Source organism: Eptesicus fuscus, chromosome 4, assembly GCF_027574615.1.
Source record: "Eptesicus fuscus isolate TK198812 chromosome 4, DD_ASM_mEF_20220401, whole genome shotgun sequence".
NCBI lineage: Eukaryota > Metazoa > Chordata > Mammalia > Chiroptera > Vespertilionidae > Eptesicus > Eptesicus fuscus.
This window is the reverse complement of record NC_072476.1, coordinates 45,109,393-45,131,077: the sequence shown is the minus strand read 5'-3', so window position 1 is coordinate 45,131,077 and position 21,685 is coordinate 45,109,393. Positions and strand designations below refer to the sequence as shown.

Here is a 21,685-nt window from a genome sequence, read left to right as displayed (position 1 = left end):
AAATGATGCACCTACTTCACTGGTGACCAGGTGGAGTCAGCAAGATGTGGCCATAACAGAGCCCAGCCCAATGCTTGGGTGGAAGCGCTCGGTGCACGTTAGCTTCCTTCCATCCTTCAAACTCTGTAGCTGTTTTCCTTTTGTCCTTCAAACACTCACAAGAGAATGATCTGGCATGCTATATATGCTTTTAGAGCATCAATATATAGGCTTTTAAGGTTTGTTTTCTGAGCCTCACATAATCAGATGAGTTATGTCTAATCAGCCAGAGATGCAGTCTTCTTTGAAGGGTAACAGCTTTAGATTTTGAAAATACATGGCCTTGACTGCATTTATTCTCAGTGCATCACTAAAATGACAAGTTTCATTCCTCACAACGTATCAGGAATTCTGTTTCTTAGCAACACCCCTCCCACAAGCAATAAAAGACAGAACATAATTCCCTTTGGGCATTAGGAGTCTGCTCATAATACTAAAAATGTGGCAAATTTTCCCTTAGATGCAGAATTAGTAATCATTCTCCACCTCTCAAAGACAATACATTTGAGACCCTTCAAAGTAAAGCTTTTGAAAAGTTTGGAACATTTCTCATTTCAATACTTGCTATTTCAGGACTTGTTTCTAAAGATATTACAAAATTTTAATGTATTAGGTCTTATAATGTTGCTCTTCATGATCCAAAATTAAGAATGAAGCTTTTCCAATTTGAAGCTGTTTCCTCCTACCACCTTCCAAGTTCACTGTTCAAGAAAGTATAACAGCTTTCTAGTTCTGAACACCAGCTGCACTCTTTAGTTATATATTCAAGAATTCAGAAAATAAAAATTTACATTTTTGGTCAAGTATAAAATAAGCTCATTGTACATGTAAAGTTTATTTAAAGGTTAAAATCCAAATAAATCCAGTATTTATCTTATTTTCTTATCAATTTTGTCACCAAATAATAGTTACTACATTTACTAAGAGATTATGTGCCAGGTGTTCTACTGAGCACTTCAAATGCTTTATTTTCTCTTCATAAAAAACTTATGTGGTGACCTAAGATTGAAGTTCTCCATAGGATGTAATGGATGCTCAACAGTGCTATGTTTTCCTGAGGAGATATAAGATTTATCAATGATTGGTGATGTGGGAAAGTAAACAAATGTTTCCCAAGTTTAAAAAACATAGCAACCTCATGTGATAGGTATTATTAATTCTCATTAACTGTAGAACTAAGACTTAGAAACATTAAGTAACCAGCTCAAGGTCACACAGATAGTAATAGAGACCCATGTATATAAGTAATATATTAATCTTTATAATTGAATAAATAAGTCATTAGTTCCCTTTTTATTTTGTGTTCTGCTCATCACTGCCTTTGACCTATTCTGTTGAATCTAATTAAATGAATAAATAAAACCACATGTAATTTTATATTTCTAGGAAAGGTAGTCTTCAGTATTACCGAAGGAAACTTGAACACATTCATAATTAACACTTAATCCTTTAGCTCCATAATTGTATGTTACAAAGAAGGCATGTTGAATGATTTCAATGCACTAAAAAGGCCCCGAAGAGCTTTGATGGCTTTTGGAACAGATAAGTTTCTCATCACCAGAGCCAGACTATTTTTTTCAGCTGTTTGACCATCAGAGTAACTTACCACATCTTCTCTGCAATTCTGTCCTGTCCTGTGGGTAACTAGGAGACCAGCAAGCACAACAAATGTAGTCACAATTATTTAAAGTGTGTGTCCCATCTGATGCATCTAATTTTTTATTAGACACCTGACATTTGAATGGCTATCATTTTCTGTGACTAAAAAAAATTCTTGCCATTATAACTTAATAGGCCTCTCCTGAACTTTACACAAGTACTCCAGCAAATATACTATGTGTTATGCTGTTGGCAAATCCAGCAAAGTGCATTATCATTTAGCTATATATTAAAGTGTCTTGAGAGGGATTGCTCTCTCATATATATATATACACACACACACACACACACACACACACACACACATATATGTATGAGAGAGCAATCCCTCTCAAGGGATATATATATATATGTATATGTATATATGTATATATACATATAAATTGTAAATTTAAATATATTCTATATAAATATGTAACATGTATGTATTTATATATAGATGTATACATTAAATGAAGTATCTTGGGGGTCAATATGTATTACATAGTAAATGGGGTGCTTGTGATGAAAAGATATATTAAATACACATTTCTTCTTTCGGCTACCTTGTGATGTTAGTCCACTGCTAGAGGCATAAGATATTCTCTTAAAGAAATATTAAGCACTAAATGCTTCACATATGTGTAAATAAGAAAAAAAATAAAAATTGTACTCTGTACACCAAAATAACCCGTGAATTTTTCTAGTAAATTAGAGGAAATAAAATATACAAACTTTCATCCTCCTCTTTGAACTGGACATTGCAGGAAGGTTTACTTGAGCTAGGTCTACAGTGACTACAAAATGAAGACTGCTCTGTGGCTCAAAAGATTCTCAGCCCCAAATCTTGGCTTCATTACAGGTTGCTCTAAGCAACTTTGCTTTTCATTGTGGCAGAGAAAAAACAATGTTCACATTCAAAACTAAATTCCAGGGGCATGACCAAGGTCATATAGGACTCTCAACACAATTATAATTCTATGCTTTGCTGATCCATTAACAAAGTATAATTGAATTCTAGGGAAAATATCAATGTAAGAATGACCTTGATTCAACTCTAATTTATAAAACTGAAGTCCCTTAGTAACTCTGGTACTTGTGACAATTTGAAATGAGACTGGTGGACTAGCTTTGAGACTATCCACTCATTCCAAGCACATGGAAATGGTGGATAAACATACCTTGCCTCCCCAGCCCCCAATTTGTTTTAATACATAGCTGAGTTTGAAAGAAAGGAAAACCCTTAGTTTCAGAAATAAAGAGGGGAATTCAAAGCCAAAGTGTAAGTGCACAAGCTAATGCCAACATTGATGGAGGTGGGGTATCTAATGGCCAGGACTGAAGGTTTAGTACCTACAGATGGCATCTCCTTGAGTCCCAACTAGACAGAGAGCTGAAACTAAATTCTACATATAAGAACCTGAGAAAGACTACTCCTTGAGTATAGGAGCCAAAAAGACCTTATCTTTCTAGTCCAGTGAAACAGCTAGGAGTCTTGGTTGTCTATCCATTAATACAAAGTGGATTAAAAACAATATGCTCCCATGAGAAAGTAGAACTTTAAGCCTGCACTTGCTGCATAGAATCCAAATTTACTTCTCTCTCTTCATATAGGATGGCCAAGCTGAACATTTTATATAAACGCTGAAACCCTAGGGGCCTGGTTGCTCTGGAGAGATATTTATTCCCAAAGTCCTGGACACAGAGGTCTTCCACTTGAAGAAATACCACCTGCCGAGGATAGCAACAAAAATAAAATTACAGCCTCCAGGAGGAAAGGCTTCATCATGAAAAAAGAAGCACTATAAATAAGAGGATTCATAGTATAACTACAGAGGAGCAAAAGTAGGAATGTTTAAGGAGGTGAGAGAGAAATTGAAAAAGCAGCAAGAAAACTTGAACAAAATAGAACTTCTAAAAATAAAAACATAGGCATTGAAATTTTAAATTTTCATAAATGTGTTAACAGATTAGATAGAGATAATAGAATTAATGAATGGAAAAAAGTTTTAAGAAAATTACAGAATCTAGTATAGAGAGATGAAAGATATGAGAAAAGTTCAGAGACAAAGAAGAGATTGAAAAAATCTAACAATATGTATGATAAAAGTTCCAGAAGGGACCTAGCTGGTTTGGCTCAGTGGATAGAGTGACAGCCTGCAGACTGAAGGGTCCCAGGTTCAATTCTGGTCAAGGGCACAGGCCTGAGTTGCAGGCTCAATCCCCAGTAGGGGGCATGCAGTAGGCAGCCAATCAATGATTCTCTCTCATCATTGATGTTTCTATCTCTCTCTCCCTCTCCCTTCCTCTCTGAAATCAATAAAAATATATTTTAAAAAAATAAGTTCCAGAAGGAAAGAATAAAGAGAATGAGGAAGAGTTGATAGACAAAGATATAATGGGCGATAATTTTCCAGGATTAAAGAAAGGCATGAGTCCACAGACTAGACTCATACTGTTTCAAGAAAGATAAATAAATCAATCCCACCTAATCAAATCATAAGGAAACAGTAAAATGCTGAAGACAGAGAAAATCTCAAAGTAAATGAGCGAGAGAGAAAAATGAGTACCCAAAATGAAACAAGAAATGACAGAACTTAGCAACATTAGAGGCCAAAAGACAATGAAAGAGTATCTTCAAAATGCTGAGGAAAGAGCTGTTAGACTGAGACAAACATAGTTTAACACACACAGTACCTTCCTCCCCCCCTCCCCTTCAAAATAGTAATATTAAAGTTACTTTACATATCTCTAAAGTCTGAAAATAAAAAGAAGCCTAACTTAAAATGAAGTTGGTTAGACTAGAAAAGAGAACTTTCATTCACATGTCACTCAATGCACACACTAAACCCTAACAGGAAGAGGCATACCTTGCATCTCCAACAAAAAGTGATATCATTTTACTACCTCAGCAGAAGGAAGAAAAGATTTCTCCTTGCCTAATAACAGCTCAGCCAATGAGAGACTGCCATAGCTATACTTCAAAATTTCAATTTCCTCCAATGGACCCTGCATTTACAATAGCCCCTCCCAAGTCCATAACTGAGTGTTCCTCTCCTTTGTTTCTCTGGACTTGCACTCAGTTCACCATTAAAGTGCAGGCATATCCCAAATTGCAATTCTTTTTTTGTTCCCAAAAAAAGAATTCCCATTTTGCTGGAGAAATATTTTGCTGTCTGTTACAAGTTAATAGAAGTATTTAAACTACTTTAGAGGTAAGAAATTTTTTTCTTAAAAGTAAGGAATAGAGTGTAAGTAATGGTCAAATATAGAAAGAACCTGGCAGATACCATCTTAACCAAGTGATCAAGGTAAATATCAGTGATAAGTCATTCTGGTATCATGTACCCACTGATGTGATGTAATGAGAAAAGCACTGTGGTATTCTTCCCTAGAAAATGACAATCCCAGTAAAATCATAAAAAATTATCAGATAGATTCTAATGGACAGACATTCTAGAAAATATCTGACCAGTGGTCTTCCAAAATGTCAATGTCTAGGAAAACAAGGAGAGATTGAGAAACTGTTACAGACTAAGGAGAGATGATGACTACATGCACTGTAGTGTCTTAGATTGGGTCCAGGAACAGAAAGACATTAGTAGATTATTAGAAAAACTGTGAAATATAAAGTTTATAGTTTGGTTAATTGCATTATACCAATGTTAACTTAATTTTCATAAACTAATTTTGATAAGCAGGTACCATGTAATATGTTAACAGTTGGGGAAACCAGAGAAAGAATATACAGGAACTCTCTTTAACTACCTTTGCAACTTTTCTGTCCAACTGAAATTACTCCAAACTTAAAAATATTATTCAAGAAATAAAAATATTCTATAAATCTTACTAATTCATATAATTCATCTGTAAAATAAAAAATAATTGTCATAATTCACACAAATCAAGACTTGTTCAAAAGTCAGTGATAGAAAACTAAGCACTATACACACATTTATTTCTAAGATTATAGAAAAATCAGAAAGGTTTAAATATATAAGCTCTTTATGTGTAACTAGATTCCAATTTCTTTAAAAATTTATATGTAGATGAATAGAAGGTATCCTAACATCAGCTACTCCAGAGATTAGTAAGGAATTGTTGCCTACTAACAAAGAATGTGGACTTATTTTGCTACTTAGTACATATTTGGTATTTGTCTAAGATTACCCTGAAAGGACATGAGGACTATCTCTAATTTTCCTTTAAAACTCCATTATAAACAAGTCACACATTTAAATTCATCCTTGACCTAATTCTATTTTCAGAATTTCCCAAAATTTAGCTACCATCCACTACTTTAACAATTTGTCCTGAAAGAATTTAACACATACATAAAATATACCTAAGGATTAACTGTGTATACCTGGGAGATGTGATTGGTGGTTTTCTTTTTGCTTATTTTACAAAGTCTTAGTAATCATCAGTTGACGTAGTGCCTGGTCCTGCAGGAATTCAATATTATTGACTGAATACTCAACTAGCCTTACTTTTACTATTAAAGAATCGAGGTGGGGATAGTGACCCAGAACCCAGACCCAGATACCAGTAAAGGAGTGGGGCCCAGTAAGGGGTATGTGTGTGTGGGGGGGTCCTGGGCAAGAGGCTCCAGCAGGAACTGATACTCCTCATGGTAATTCTCTGGCGACAAGAGAATTTCTGCCTTCCCTGACTTGGACCTCTTCAAATGGGCGGACCATCCACAGAGCAGCCAGAACAGTCAGTAAAGATCTGAAGCCTCTCCAGGGAGTTCACCAACGAATACAGTCACAGGGCCTACCTACTGTCACAGCCCACCCACGACCACCATGTGGACACCGGTCACTTCTGCCTGGACATCCCGGAGGACCAATAGTCAGCCCCATCCTGATCTCCATGCAGGGCCTGCTGAGAACCCAACATCAATAGCCCTTTGAACACACTTGCTGCTAAGTTCTGGAAACACCCACAATCTTTGAGAACCTGCAAGGAAACTACTCAGAGCAGGTCTCCCTCCAAGAGCTCTGGCCTGCCCATCCAGCCTGCATCCGTGTTGCCGTTTTCTCCTGATGGGCTCTCCTTTCTTTGATTGCTGTGTAGGACGTTGTATGAAGCTGCGGTGTCATTTTCGTTTTCTGTTTTTTTAAATGTCTCCAGTTGAGCCCTTGTAATGAGTACATTAAATATTTTGTCTTAAAAAAAATCAAGGTGGCTGCTAAATGACTAAATATTATCACAGTTTTATAATCTACAAAGACATTCAATTGTAAGTACCAATCCTAGGATCAATTAGTACCGGTTATCTATTATGTAAACCTGCCAAAGTTATATTTGGTCTTTCAGAAAAGGAAAAAAGGAGATAAATAAGGCTTTAAATATGTCTTTAAATAAAGCAGATCTCACTGTACAAGAGACTGTTTACTGGAAAGTTTTGGAAATATTTTTTCTAGAATAGACTGAATTCTTTTTTTCCATTTTTATTTTTGGCAATGTCAAATACTTTAAACCACTTCACTTCTTGATTTACAGCAAAGTATACAGTGGTTAATAAGCACCTAAATTGTTTTAGTTCAACTACTACTCTTCAAATCCTTCTTTAATGTGAATGTGTTTTAAATGTATTACTTTTTTAAGTATAAATTTTCAATTTTTTAAGGCAGAGAACCGTAGTTTCATTTTGATACCAAATATTAGGAAAATAAATTATACATCTGAGATAATTATATAAAGTTGAGTTCATTTTACTAGAGATCTTATTTAAAAATCTTTACAATAAACAAAATGTAAGGTAACATGGCACCAAGGAACCAATTATTTCACAATTCCCACAACCCCAAGTTACTCAAGAAAGAACCTGATAGTAGAGAGATGGGAGAAAGGATTAAAAAAATATTTTAAAAAGAGTATCTTGAGGATATAAGACAATTCTTTGTTCAAATCCTTAAAAATATCCTTATCCTAGAAATTTTAATTTTCTTTTAAATATTGGTGGTAGTGTTCAGGGACAATCACAGAACCTAGGGTATAAAAGACTATGGTTTAAAAGGGTCCTGTCAAAAAGAGGGCAAAGCCTGTACTTGTTATGGATGTGGCAGGTTAATGATTCAAAAGGAGAAAGCCTACTCAATTGGATATTTCAGTCTATGCATGAGAGTTTAGAAATTACAGCCAGTGCATTTTCTAGACCTATTAAATCTTTTTGTATTAGGAAGATTACATACAAGGAAAAGACAATGAACACTTAGATTTTATGATTTAAAAGTGATGTAAATAAATTTCTAAAACTTACCTTCATATTAATATATTTATGACATGCTTCTGGATACTTAATACCAAAGCAGTTTAAAAACAAAGAGTTAAAAGCAATCCCTCTCCCATGCATTTGACAAGCCTTCCCATCTTTAGTTTCTATGGTCTTTACTGGAAAAAAAAACAACACAAAAAACTGTACCTAAATCATCTTTTTTACATAGAAGTATTAATAATAAATGCTGTCTTAAGTTCTGACCATAAATTGTTTTTTGAAGCAAGAGTCTGCTATCAAAAAGCATTAAGATAACATCAATCAAGTATTAAGAGTTAATAAAAATACACTTGTATTTGGTGTAAATTTAATTTTATTAGACCTTACAATGAATGTTGTGGCATATAATTTTCCATTGTGTGACAATTTATTGGCTGGCACCTGAATACAGTACTTCTTCTGAAAAATACACAATGGGAATGGACAAAAGGGAAACTAGTTGTTTAATGACATATTGGGGGGGGAGGGAGATGATGACCAATTAATTTTAGTTTACTTAGTATCTAACTCTAAAATGGTTAAAGTTCCAAGCAATAATGCTGTTAGAGTGCACAAGAATTATTATTCTCTCATTCAGCCCCCACAATTCTGAGAAATTAATTTACAAGATTATACCTGTAAAATTCAACTTAGGTTTCTGCTGGGCAATATGATTTTAAAGAACTAATTTTTCAAATATAGCTTAACAATTTTCCCAAGTCACAGCAGATGGGGGTCTCTAAAATATTATACATTAGGTAGTCACTTTACAAGTGAGCTATTACTTAAGTTCAAAATCATACTGGGCACCAAATTATCTGTTGCTGATTTGGGTTTATGTGCCTGTCATATTAATGGATAAGAAAATGATGATCTTTTAAATCTATAATCCACTTGTCTTTATAAAGTGGACTAGTATCAAATCTGAGTAAAGTGACCATTTCTTTTACAGAAATGATCACTAGTGGAACATCTAAAATTCAGCAGGCCTTAACAAGGCATTTTTATAGAAATGTAATAAAAACTTACATATTAACTCCAGCCAACATCACCATGCTATAGTGTAAAGTTTAGATTGACTTAAATGACAATTAGCTCATTAAGTATTAAATTACTCATTTGTGGCTAAAAAAAAAAAAAACCCACAAAATTTTTATTTTATTCAGTCTCACAATAATTTTGAGAACACCTTCTGACAAAGGCCTAAACAGTGTCTCAGGTCACATTACCAACCTCCTCTAAAAATCATGGACAATTTTTAGCTATTAAACTAACTGATTTTTCAAGCACTCCTAATGGCATTTGGGGAAATGGCAAACAGAGTAGAATTGCATCTTAAATGAAATAAGGCATTTCAAGTTATCAAGATTGGTGAACAGTTATCTAAATTTAGTGGTGGAAAAATGCTAAGAAATCCTTAATTGATACTAGGGTTGTACAATTCAAGTTCACCTGTAAACAGTGTGAGATGTGCCTTACTATAAGAGCATGTAGGCCCTCCTACCCACTCCCAAAAAAAGAGGAAATATTAAATCACTTAAAAATCCAATTGCTCATCTTTTACCCAACAATTATTGAGATCAACTAGTGTAGATAGTCTACTGGCAACAGTTTCTTTAAAAAAAAAAAAAAATTAGCTCAGGCATATATTATTCTTATATCACAAGGTTAGAGTCAATGGTTTCAAAATATTGATGTCTGCTATTTCTAGAATACCTGTCTACATCACAAATTATTCTTAGTATATGTGGCAGTTCAAATATTTCATCAAATTTGCCATGGTAAGATATTAAAATCTCTTTATCAAAAGATTGGAGAGGGACCATTTAAATCCAATTCACCTTTTTTAATGGTAAAATTAAGTTTATAACCTAGTAAACTAAGTAAGGATATCTTTTTAAAAATTAAACCTCAATTATTTAACCACAAAGCCTAATGCTGTTTTACTATTCTTCATTACAAATATTTTACTGAGTAAAGATGAAATAAACTTAATGTGATGTTTGCAATGATGACTCCTTAAATACTATTACATCAACCCTCAGAATAAAATGTCAACACAAAAATCCCGGTGATCCAGCTCACTAAACTCACAGGTAAACTAAGTTTTTCTCAAACCAATAAGGAGTTTTTATTTATAACAATTTTATTAAGTAAGACATTTGCAGGGCAAATATGCCATCATAAATTTTATTCTGAATAACAATAAAGTGCTGAATAATAATTACCTGAATCTTTTTTAGTACGTTTCATTTATCTTAAAAGAGCCCTTTCTGTGGCATTAATAAAGCTGTTTAAAAAACACTGAGGGGAAAAAAAAAAAAGTAAAGAAAAGCTAACTTTCAGTAAGGGAAAAGGAAGCACTGCAACCTTGTGTGTTTAACTATGGTGACAAATAATTAAGACCAAAATAATTCATGCAAGTTATCTTTAAAGGTATACTTAAGCTTAAAGAAAGAAAGAACACTGTTACTGACCTTTGATACAATAGCAGTCAATTGCATACTAAAATATCTTAATTATCCTAGATGTCTAGATTTGGCTTGGCAAGCATCATGCCATTGACATGCTTTAGCTCTTTTTGTAACTAAAAATGATTTGCAGTTCAATTACTGAATATTTCAATGTGACTCATTAAGCTGTGTGATAAATTTTAGTTTAAATTTAAGCGACTTCTCTACACCTAATCACATCATCAGCACAAGCAGGACAATGCTGGCACAGCATGAAAGGTGGGTCACTTTAAAAAGATTCCTCCTTTTACTGCATGATATATTAAGATGACAGACCTAAATTTCAACTGGGTTAATGAGTTAGAATAGATTTGTTTCCCAAATTTAGCACATAATAATTTCAGTGGATTAGAGAAAGAAATCTCAGATGTGGAAGAAAAAAAAGCTTGAGCTCAGGTAACTAACCAATAGCTCTAAAAATTGCCATGCTACAAGAGTACTTTCATAAAATGAACTTTGTAACAAACTCAACGGTGTTTTGAGTTGAAGTTGACCAACTGCTGCATAGAAAATATGCTAATATACAACAGTCAAGTTTAAGCCGGTGCGTAGAGAAGATAAAGCACTTATGGTAACTGCATATGGTAACGAGTCCATAAAGTTTGTACAACCTAGCATGGGTCCATAGGGGGATGGGAAAATGATAAGTAGAAATGGTTAGAAAAAATATAAAGTGAAAATGGGAGAAGCTTGGAAAAGAAGCAGAAAAGAAAGACTTTCAGTTGTATAAAATTCACAAACCAGAAGAGTATAAAGATACCACTGAAGAATGGTTAACTCTGTCCCAAACACCCAACAGCAAACAAAACCAGAATGAATAAGCCTTTGGCAGACAATTTTAGAATTTTGAATTATGACATTACATTTTTCAATAATTCACAAACAATATATTATATGGTATATTTATAGTAAATACTGGGAAACCAATCCTGTAAATTTGATGCTTATAATGTTTTAGCCAATGAGAGCACGATGATATCAAGCTAAATGAATGCTGGTGTTATAACAGTGCTCATTTATGAAACAACTGTTAATAATCCGTGCTTTAACAGTGCTAAAATACAGTCAAATTATCATCTGTGAAGTGAAACAAAGGTCTCTAGCTTTTCTGGGATATGCCCCTTATAATATATTCTATGATTCACTATGACACGAGCAGCAAGACACTGCAATGTGGTATGATTTATGGGCTGGATCAAATTTTTAGCTATTTCTTTCTCGTCCAACAAGTCACTAGCAGTTTGTTTGTGCAAGTTTGTGGCATCAAAATGTGCACCTGATTTGATAAGGAGATTCATGATGTCTGGATGGTTGTTTAAAGCAGCAATATGTAGGGGACTGTTGTCATCGGAGTCTCTGACGTTCACATCAGCACCACATTCTATCAGTATGGCAGTAACTTGCAGAGATGGAAATTTGCAAACAGGGTACCGCCCTACACATGTAGTATTCTTGTCCACAGCCAGATGAAGAGGGCTGAAGTTATTCTTTCCCCTTGGATGCAGCTTAAGAAATCTGTATATAGTCTGCTTTTTGAAGTAGTCCTGTTCTAGAGTACAAGGAACTTTTTCTAACAAGCAAATTAAGTGCAAAATGATGGAAAGAGCCTTATTTAACTGTAAGGGGTCAGCTGGACACTGAGTCTGTTTGATAGCTCGCTCTATTTCAAGGACACTTTTGCACAATATGCCCATAAGATCATCAAATGTAACAGTGGTACCCAGCAGGCCTTTAGCCCTATCCTGTAGCATAAAAGAGAACAGTTCTGCAAATGATAATAAGCTGCTGGCGGTCATTGGGCTTAACGGGTCCAAATTGTTCTGTTGCATATCCAAAGCATACTTCCATAGGTTGATGCATCGTTTGAAATTTCCAGAGTCTGCATAGACAGCGCCTCTATATCTAATATAGTAAGAGGTATCAGGATGAGAAGGACCAAGAATACGTTCTCTAATTAATAGTGCCTGCATTCTCATCTCATCAGGATCAGCAATAAGACCTTCTAGCTCTTCTGAACTGTTTACCTCCTTGGCATAATCATAAGCCATTATTAGTGTCTGAGGTACTGGTTTGCTAATTATATTAGTCCTATCACTGTACCTCATGTTCATTGCCTTTTTCCAGTATTTTAAAGCCCCAAGTAGATCTCTTTTTTTGTCTACAAATGTAGCTCCCAGAAGCTCTAAAGCATTGATCCGCTCTGTTTTGCTGGTCTGTGCATGGTGAGTCAGAAAATCCACAATATTTGTGTGACCAGTCACACTTGCTGAGAGAAGGGGAGTCATTCCATAACCATCCTTTTCCATCTTGGCACAATACATTAGAAGCATCTTCATGATGTCCAAACTTCCAGATTCTGCACAATCATGCAATGCAGTATTACCTTAAGGGGAGGAAAAAAAAGAGATAAAATATTTTGAGGGACCAGGATCCAGTGTAATAAATGCATATACTTAAGAACCTACAGAATAACAGGCAGCTCCAACCTACCCTTGATGGGACAGATTTTAATTTGATTACAAATAAATAAATAAATAAATCGATACCCGGCACCTAAAACTAGTGTCTGACACACAGCAAGGATTAAAGAAATACTTGTTAAATTTGTTGAATAAATGAAATGAAATGACCAAACTAGGCATGAAAAGATATCCAAGAATAAAATTCAAAATTAATCCATGGCCTCTTGATATTTTTAAATAATGTTTTCAGGTGTATATCTATAACTAAAACCTAATGAAATGAAATTAACCAGCTACTCACAGTTTTGCTGATAGTCACTTAATTTCCTGGGTCAGCTTTCATATTTGGAAATAAGAAATCTAGTCTATAATATCTAAGATTCTCCAATTTGATTCTAATAGTCAGAAATTATTTTTCATTATTTCTGGTCGTCAAGAGAACTGTTTAGTCAAAATTCTTAATAGCAAAGTACTTCCCTCAAAAAGCTCTTATAAGAAAAACAAGTCCACTGAAATCTGAAAAATATGTGGGTGGTTCAATATGAACTTTAAAAGGAGACATCTGAAGTGTCTTTTCATAATAGATCATTTCCCACTGTAATTTAATTTCTAAACAGTCTTTTTAGATGTACTAAATGTTCTAACACCGTCTTGTTCTTCCCACATATGGGTTAAAACTGACAACAGGCACTGGCACATTAGTAAAAACATGTATGGAACATAATAAGACATTATAACCACTCAACTATTTTACCTACCTAAGTTTAATAATAAACATTTTATTAATTATCAAAACAAAAATTATCACAGAGGCCTTTGATATTCACATACCATGTTTACAAAAAATGTCAACTATTAGTCATTTTAGGCATGTGTACAGAAAAGATTATAACACAGTCGGCTGAAGACAGCTATCCTAAGAAAGGCTTGCCTGCAAGGCCATTGGCTGGAATCTGACAACCATCTGGGAAACAGTTCCAAGACATACATAAAACTTTTCCTAAATGATAAAGGTGGCTCACCGTATGAATTTTATGCTGAACACCTGCATTCCATCTGGGAGTTTAGAATTTTGGATATGTGCTCAGGTAAGGGTGCCTACATGACCAGAAGCACCTAATAAAAATCTTGGGCTCTGAGTCTCTAATGGGATTCCCTAGGCAGAAACATTGCACACATGCATTTGTGCTGTTAGGGGAAGACTGTGACCCTTGTGACCTCTCATGAAAAGAAGAGAGCATAAAAAACCCTGCATACAGATTTCTCTAGACCCACCTGTGCCTTTCTCATTATGATCCATCTGCATCTCCTTATTACATCACTGTAATAAGTCTTAGCTGTGAGTACAATTATGTGCTGACTCACCTCCAAACATGGGGATGGCCTTGGGGACCCTGGACAAAGCATATATACTAAGAAAATGGTTTAAATCTATAACTAAAATTCCAAAACAGTAAAGGTAATAATAGATCAGGATTTTATCTCTCCACAAGTTTAGTCTTCAATAATATCTACAGGGACAAAATAATTATTTGGATATGTTTATTCTGATCCAGGATTTCAGTGGTCTTCAATGGAATGGTGTCTGATAGAATGTTTTAGCAATATATGGTAACCAAGCACTGAAAGAGTACAGAACTTCAAACTTCTGATGTTAATTTGCTGAAAATAATTTCAATTAAACATAACTACTACACAAAAGTATATTTTTTAAACTCTTGAATTAAGAATTCCTAATATTCTAATTTTTCTCTAAGAAATGACAATGTAAAAGAAATATAAATTCAGGGGTGGTCAAAAGTAGGTTTGCAGTTATTCGTATGGAAATGCAATAATTAATAATAATACAAGAATAAACTTTGTATTTTGTGTACTCACAATTGTACTTTTGCCTGCCCCATATAAAGAGAAGACTTAGATGGCATTCTCTATTCACTAACAAAATCAATAATAATTATACAGTAAAAGCCAGTTTTGTTTGAGTTGATGTATTGGGAAAATACAGAATATACATATTTTGAATACCCCATACATAGAAAAAAATGGTAGTTTAAGAAAAAAGAATAAGGAAGACTTTCACATTTAGAATTGGCAGAGGTAATATGATCACCTTCCCACTAAGAACTAAAAAAAGTGAAAAAATGTATTTTTAAAAATCTATTTGACTTCATGTAAGAGCTAACAAGGGAACAACATCCAGGAAAGTAAAGAAAATAAGAAAAGTAAAGCCTACAATTTGGGGAAGCTTCCCTCAATGGCTGCTACCAATTCTAGAGAGACAGGTGAAAAACTGAGTGGAGCTTTGGACAACCGTACGGGGCTAGAGAAGAAAACTGGAGTCCAGAGCCCACTGAAAAGGGAACTTTGAGCCTGGCTGGTGTGGCTCAGTGGTTGAACATCGAACTATGACCAGGAGATCATGGTTCAATTCCCAAACAGGGCACATGCCTGGGTTGTGGGCTCGATCCCCAGTGGGGGGCATGCAGGAGGCAGCTGATCAATGATTCTCTCTCATCATTGATGTTTCTAAATCTCTCTCCCTCTCTCTAAAATCAATTAAAACATTAAAAGAAAAAGAAATGAATTTTGAAATCACCCTACACTTTGAGTTATAGCTCTGAAGGTCTATACTCTAGAAGTTAAGGTGAACTGCAAACAGACAAGCCATCATAGGAACTACAATCCAATTTTAAATCATCTCAATATTAAAGTAATCCAGAACTGCTCATATACATAATCAAAAGCTAAAAAGCAAATAGAAATTTGAAGATATTATCATACTTAGGCTCAAATTATCCTATCTAATAAAGAGGAAATATGCAAATTGACCATCACACCAAAACAAGATGGCCACACCCACATTAGAGGCTGAGTTCCCGTAACGAGCCTTAACGAGCAATCAGCAGGGACCTGAGGCTGCGTGGCACTGGGCCGGGGCAAAGGACCTGAGACTGCGCCCCCCCACCTGGTCTCAGGCCACGCCCCCCACCATACAGGGCTTGATGGGGGCCCTCAGGCCGCGACCCCACCCACGGGGCTTGACGGGGGACCTCAGGGCACACCCCCCGCCGCAGTGCCGGGCCAGGTGACCTGAGGCTGCAGCCCCCACCCGGCAGTATGGATCTAGCCAGGTCTGGATCTAGCCCAATGGGGGTGGGGTCGGCCGGGTCTGGGTCTCACGAGATTTCAAGACGCACGTGGGTGGGCGGGGACTTGACTCTTGTTCCTGTGGCACACCCCAGACTCTGACAGGAGGAAGATTTTCATATACATTTTACTAATTTTCTTTCATCTCTGACACTTCTATTACAGAGAAAGGGCAAATAGCAATATTAAAATATTTACTCTAATTAATTCCCTTTTAATGTGCACAAATTTCATGCACTGGGTCACTAGTTGTTTTTTTTTTATATATTAGAGGCCCAGTGCACTAATTTGTGTACCAGTGGGGTCCCTCAGCCTAGCCTGCGGGATGATTGGGCAGAAACCAGCTCTCCAACATCCCCCGAGGAGCCCTGGATTACGAGAGGGTGCAGGCCAGGCCAAGGGACCCCACAGGTGCACGATAGGAGTGGGGAGAGACGCGGGAGGTTGGCCAGCCCGGGAGGGTCCGTGGGAGGGCTCCAAGGCGTGTCCAGCCCGTCTCGCTCAGTCCCGATCGGCCAGACCCCAGCAGCAAGCTAACCTACCAGTCAGAGTGTCAGCCCCCTGGTGGTCAGTGCACGTCATAGCAAGTGGTTGAGCAGCCTTAGCATATCATTAGCCTATTACGCTTTGATTGGTTGAACGGCCCACAAGACGACCAGACACTTAGCATATTAGGCTTTTATTATATAGAATTCTTCATGCATAACGTTTTTAGTTTCCAATCAAAAATAATGGACAGAAGGAAAAACAAGGAACCATAACAGAAAAACCAAGAGAAATAAGAGCTGACAGTAAAGTCCAACAGAAGATCCAGATAATACACTTATCAGATACAGATTTTAAAAAGAATAACTATGCTCAGCATATTCAGAGAAATTAAAAAACAATTTTGAGAATGAGACAGGAAATTGGAAACTACAAAAGAAAAAACCAAATGTGTATTCTAGAACTGAAAAACTTAGTGGGTGGCTTTAAAAGCAGCCTACATACTGCTGAACAGAGAACTAGTGAGCAAGAAAATAAAAGAAGCATGGAGATGAAGGGATGGCAAAGCAGGAAACTATAAGAGAAAGAGGGAATGCTGTCAGAAGAGTTACGTACTTAAAACCAGAATTCTAGTGGAAGAAAATTGGCCCAAAGCAATACATAAAAAGATAAAGCCTGAAAATTTTCTGAAGCTGATCAGAGATTAAAGTATAAATTTAATAATAAGTTCTAAAAACACCAAGATACATTTAAAAAAAAATTACTCTGATGCACACAAGTGCAAAACTGCTGAAAACAAACGACAAAGAGAAGAATAGGTGGAAATGACCTGCAAAAGAGCAACAGTTAAACTGACAGGAAAGTTTCATCAGGAAAAACAGAAGGCAGGAATCAACAGAATATCTTAAAAGCAATAAAGAAAAATAACTGCGAACTTAGAGTTCTATACCCATATCAAATAGCCCTGATGGGATGGCTTGTTTGGTTGGAGTGTCATCTCATACACCAAAAGGTTGTGGGTTTGATTTCCAGTCCAGGCACACACAGGAGGCAACCAATCGATGTTTCTCTTTCTCTCTCTCTCTCCTTCCCTCTTTCTAAAAATTAATAAACATATCCTTGGGTGAACATTTTTTAAAAAGAATAAATCTATAATAATAAAAGCATAATATGCTAATTAGACCAGACATCCTTCCGGATGAAGCCCGGGCTGCGAGGGAAGCCTGGGTCCCACATGCCTGCCAGCAGCCAGAGGGAAGCCCCGGTCCCAGGTGCCAGAGGGAAGTTAGGTCCTGGGTGCCAGAGGGAAGCCGGTGCCGGCAGCCAAGGAAAGAAATGCCTACTCTTGCATGAATTTCATGCATCAGGTCTCTAGTATGAAATAAAAAACCATTTCAGGTGAGAAAGAAAAGCAAGAGAAAAAACTAAGATTACTTATTACCAGCAGATTAAATACTATAGGGCATCCTTTAGGCTAAAAGAAGATGAGCTACATGAAAGCCTGGGGATGTGGTCATAAACATCAACAAAAAGGGTAATTTCTAAAAATACTAAATAAATATTGACTTTAAAAATAATGTCTTATAGGGCTTGAAATACATATATAAATAAAATGCTTGACAGCAATAGCAGAAAAGAAAGAAGAGTATTTGGAGTCAAACTACAGTGGGGCAAAAGTAGGTTTATAATAACTGTGACTACACAAAACACAGTTTATTCTTGTATTATTACTTATTAATTATTGCATTATTTTCCATATAAACAACTATAAAACTACTTTTGCCACAGTCTGTATTCTAAGATTTCTTAAAGAGGTAAAATTTGAAATTTTATGTTAGCCTTTGATAAGACAAAGTAGAACTATCTAGGGCCATGGTCAGCAAACTGCAGCTCGTGAGCCACATGCAGCTCTTTGGCCCCTTGAGTGTGGCTCTTCCACAAAATACCATGGCCTGGGCGAGTCTATTTTGAAGATCTGGCGTTAGAAGAAGTTAAGTTTAAAAAATTTGGCTCTCGAAAGAAATTTCAATCGTTGTACTGTTGATATTTGGTTCTGTTGACTAATGAGTTTGCCGACCACTGATCTAGGGTAACCACTAAAATAATGGTGGTTATGTATGTAATTACTACATATTCTCTTAATATAGAGAAAAAAATAAAATGAAAAATAATCCAAACAAAGGAAAAAAGGAGAGGCAAAGAATATAAAACAAGTAGGGCAAATAAAAACCAAAAAGTAGCTAGGAGATTAAAACCCAAATATATCAGTACTTACATTATATGCAAGCAAACTACAAGTTCCCAATGAAAGATAGAAACTGTCAGGCTAAAAATATAAATGCATAAAACTGAACTGCATGCTCCTTATAAGAGACACACATTAAATACAAGGAAAGGAAAAGGTTAAAGTGTAAAGATGGAAAAAATATATATCTCCTATGCAAAAACTAATTATAAGAAAGCTGTTTGATATTAAATGATCAGACTAAGTACACTTTAAAGTAAAATGCATGATTAGAGATAATGAAACATTTTTTAAATAATATAAAATTCAAAATAACAAAGATAAAATTCTAAATTTGTTTTCATCTACAAACATAGGTATGAATTATAGAAAGCAAAAACCAACAGAAATACAAGGAAAATGAGACTAACACACAATCATAGTACATTTGAACACACCTTTCTCAGAATAAAGACCAAGAACAAAAAGGATATAGAAGATCTGAACACAATTAACAAACTTGATTTAACTGACATATATAAATGAACACTGAACTCAATACCTATAAAATACTATTTTTTTCCCAAGGATACACAGAGTGTATACAAATATTGATCATATATTCTGGACCATAAAATAAGTCTGACTCAAATGTCAAGAGACTGAAATCACTGGGTATGTTTTCAGCTCACAATTCAAGTTAGATATAAAAAACTAGGAAAATCTCCATATATTTCAAATTTATAAATAACCCATGGGTCAAATAGAAAATACTTTTCACTGGATGATAATGAAATAATTATCTTGTAGAATATGGCTAAAACTGTGCTTAAATTAAATGTACATTAAAGAAAGCTTTTAAAAAATTACCTAAGTTTCCATCTCAAGAAGTTATAGGGGGAAAACAATAAATTAAAACCAGAGGAAGTAAAAGCAAATAATAAAAAGCAGAAATAATGAAGAAAAAGGTATCAACATGCTAGCACAGAATTTTTTATTTTCCTAAATTTTATTTAACTATGGCCCCTTTGTTATATTAATAACTGCACAAAGGAGAGAAGAGAAACGTATCTACAAATAGAAAACAGAGACATTAGTAGTAAAACATAAACCTACAATTCCCAGTCACCATTTCAGAATACCACTCATTTCTCAGGACTGGTCACATTTTAAATGCTAGTCACACTAGATTCCAATGAAATGTTATCCTATATAATAAAACTGTAGTATGCAAATTGTCCCCTCGACCAGGAGTTGTCTGGGAGTTTGACCAGGGCGCAGGGCCAGCTGAGGGGAAGGGAGGGAGGCCCTGGCCAGCAGCAGTAGGCGGCCAGGGGGACGGAGGGAGGCCCTGGCTGGCAGCAGCAGATAACTGGGAGAAGGGAGGGAGTATCCGGCCGGCAGCTGGCAGCCATAGGCCGCTAGGGACCCTGCCAGTGCACAAATTTCGTGTACGGGGCCTCTAGTACCTAATATAAGTCAAACCTCATAATAAAACTCTCACCAATCACATTACTTTCCAACTCTAAAGCTTTCACGATTCCTGTACGGAAATAGTTAAAAATCTTTAAGATGGCTTTCGAAATTCTACAGCATTGATTCTCAAAGCACCATCTGTGGAAGGGCAATAGGAAGAAACCTATGAGGAAGTCATGGTATATGAAGTAAAGCTTAATCGTGATTAGTGGGAATACACATAAGATAACACTATGGGAAATGGATTATAAAGACTGAAAAACAGTTCTCCCTACCCTACCTCTCCAGCCTCATTTCTTTTCACCTCGAGTATGAATGCTGCACTGTGAATCTAGTCCAAAGTTTGCCAAAGAATTGGCAAAGTTTTTTTGTAAAGGGCTAAGTAGTGTTTTAGGCTTTGTAGGCCATAAGCCTAAAAGGCTCCGTAGGCAATACAGTAGTTTCCCTTACCCACAGGGGATACATTCCAAGATCCTCAGTGAATGCCTGAAACTGAGCACAGTTGTTCATATGAAAAATAATATAGTAATTAAGAAATAATAATACAAGAATAAACTACGTTTCATATTCTCATAACTATAAACCTACTTTTGTCCCACCCAGTATGTTGTCTTTTCCTATTCATATATACCTATGATAATGTTTAAACTACTTTTGCACTTTGGAGCCATTTAAGTAAAATAAGGGTCACTTGAATACAAGCACTGCAATGTGCTTACCAAGGTCTACTAAGTGACCAACAGGTGAGAAGTGCATACAGTGTGAACATGCCTGACAAAGGAATGATTCACGTTCCAGGCGGGACAGTGTGAGATTTCATTCCACTACTTAGAACAGTGTGTAATTTAAAACTCATGAATTGTTTCTTATGGAATTTTCCATTTAATATTTTCAGACCATGGTTAACCTTGGATAACTGAAACCATGGAAAGTGAAACTTGGGACAAGAGGGAACTACTGTAAGTTAAATTAATGGACATGGTGTTTTTCTAAAAAAAACTTTACTTATGGACACTGAAGTGTGATTTTCCTTTAATTTTCACATCATAAAATATTCTTCTTCTTTTTTTTTTTCTCCAACCATTAAAAAAATATAAAAACCATTTCTGGCTTATCCAAAAAAAAGGGAGTAGGCAAGACCTGATCCCTGGGCCATAGTTTGCCAACACCTGCCCTAATTCAAAAGACATTATCAGCTCTAGCTGGTTTGGCTCAATGGATAGAGCGTCGGCCTGTGGACTGAAGGGTCCCAGGTTCGATTCCGGCCAAGGGCACATGCCTGGGTTGTGGGCTCGATCTCCAGTAAGGGGTGTGCAGGAGGCATCCAATCAATGATTCTCTCTCATCATTGATGTTTCTCTCTCTCTCTTTCTCCCTCTCCCTTCCTCTCTAAAATCAATAAAATATATTTTAAAAAATTATCAATACCTGCCATCCA

General features: G+C 35.8%; 1 protein-coding gene across 4 annotated transcripts in view; it reads right to left on the bottom strand.

The window, feature by feature from the left end:
• Positions 1 to 8,102: 8,102 nt before the first annotated feature.
• FEM1C (fem-1 homolog C) overlaps positions 8,103 to 21,685 on the bottom strand; it is a 74,530-nt gene continuing 60,947 nt past the window's right edge. For all 4 annotated transcript variants that reach the window (XM_054714990.1, XM_054714992.1, XM_008144460.3 and 1 more), the window contains one exon: positions 8,103 to 12,835. In XM_054714990.1, the coding sequence (XP_054570965.1) occupies positions 11,526 to 12,835 (1,310 nt within the window). In that variant the 3' untranslated portion in view covers positions 8,103 to 11,525. The remainder of the gene's footprint in view (positions 12,836 to 21,685) is intronic.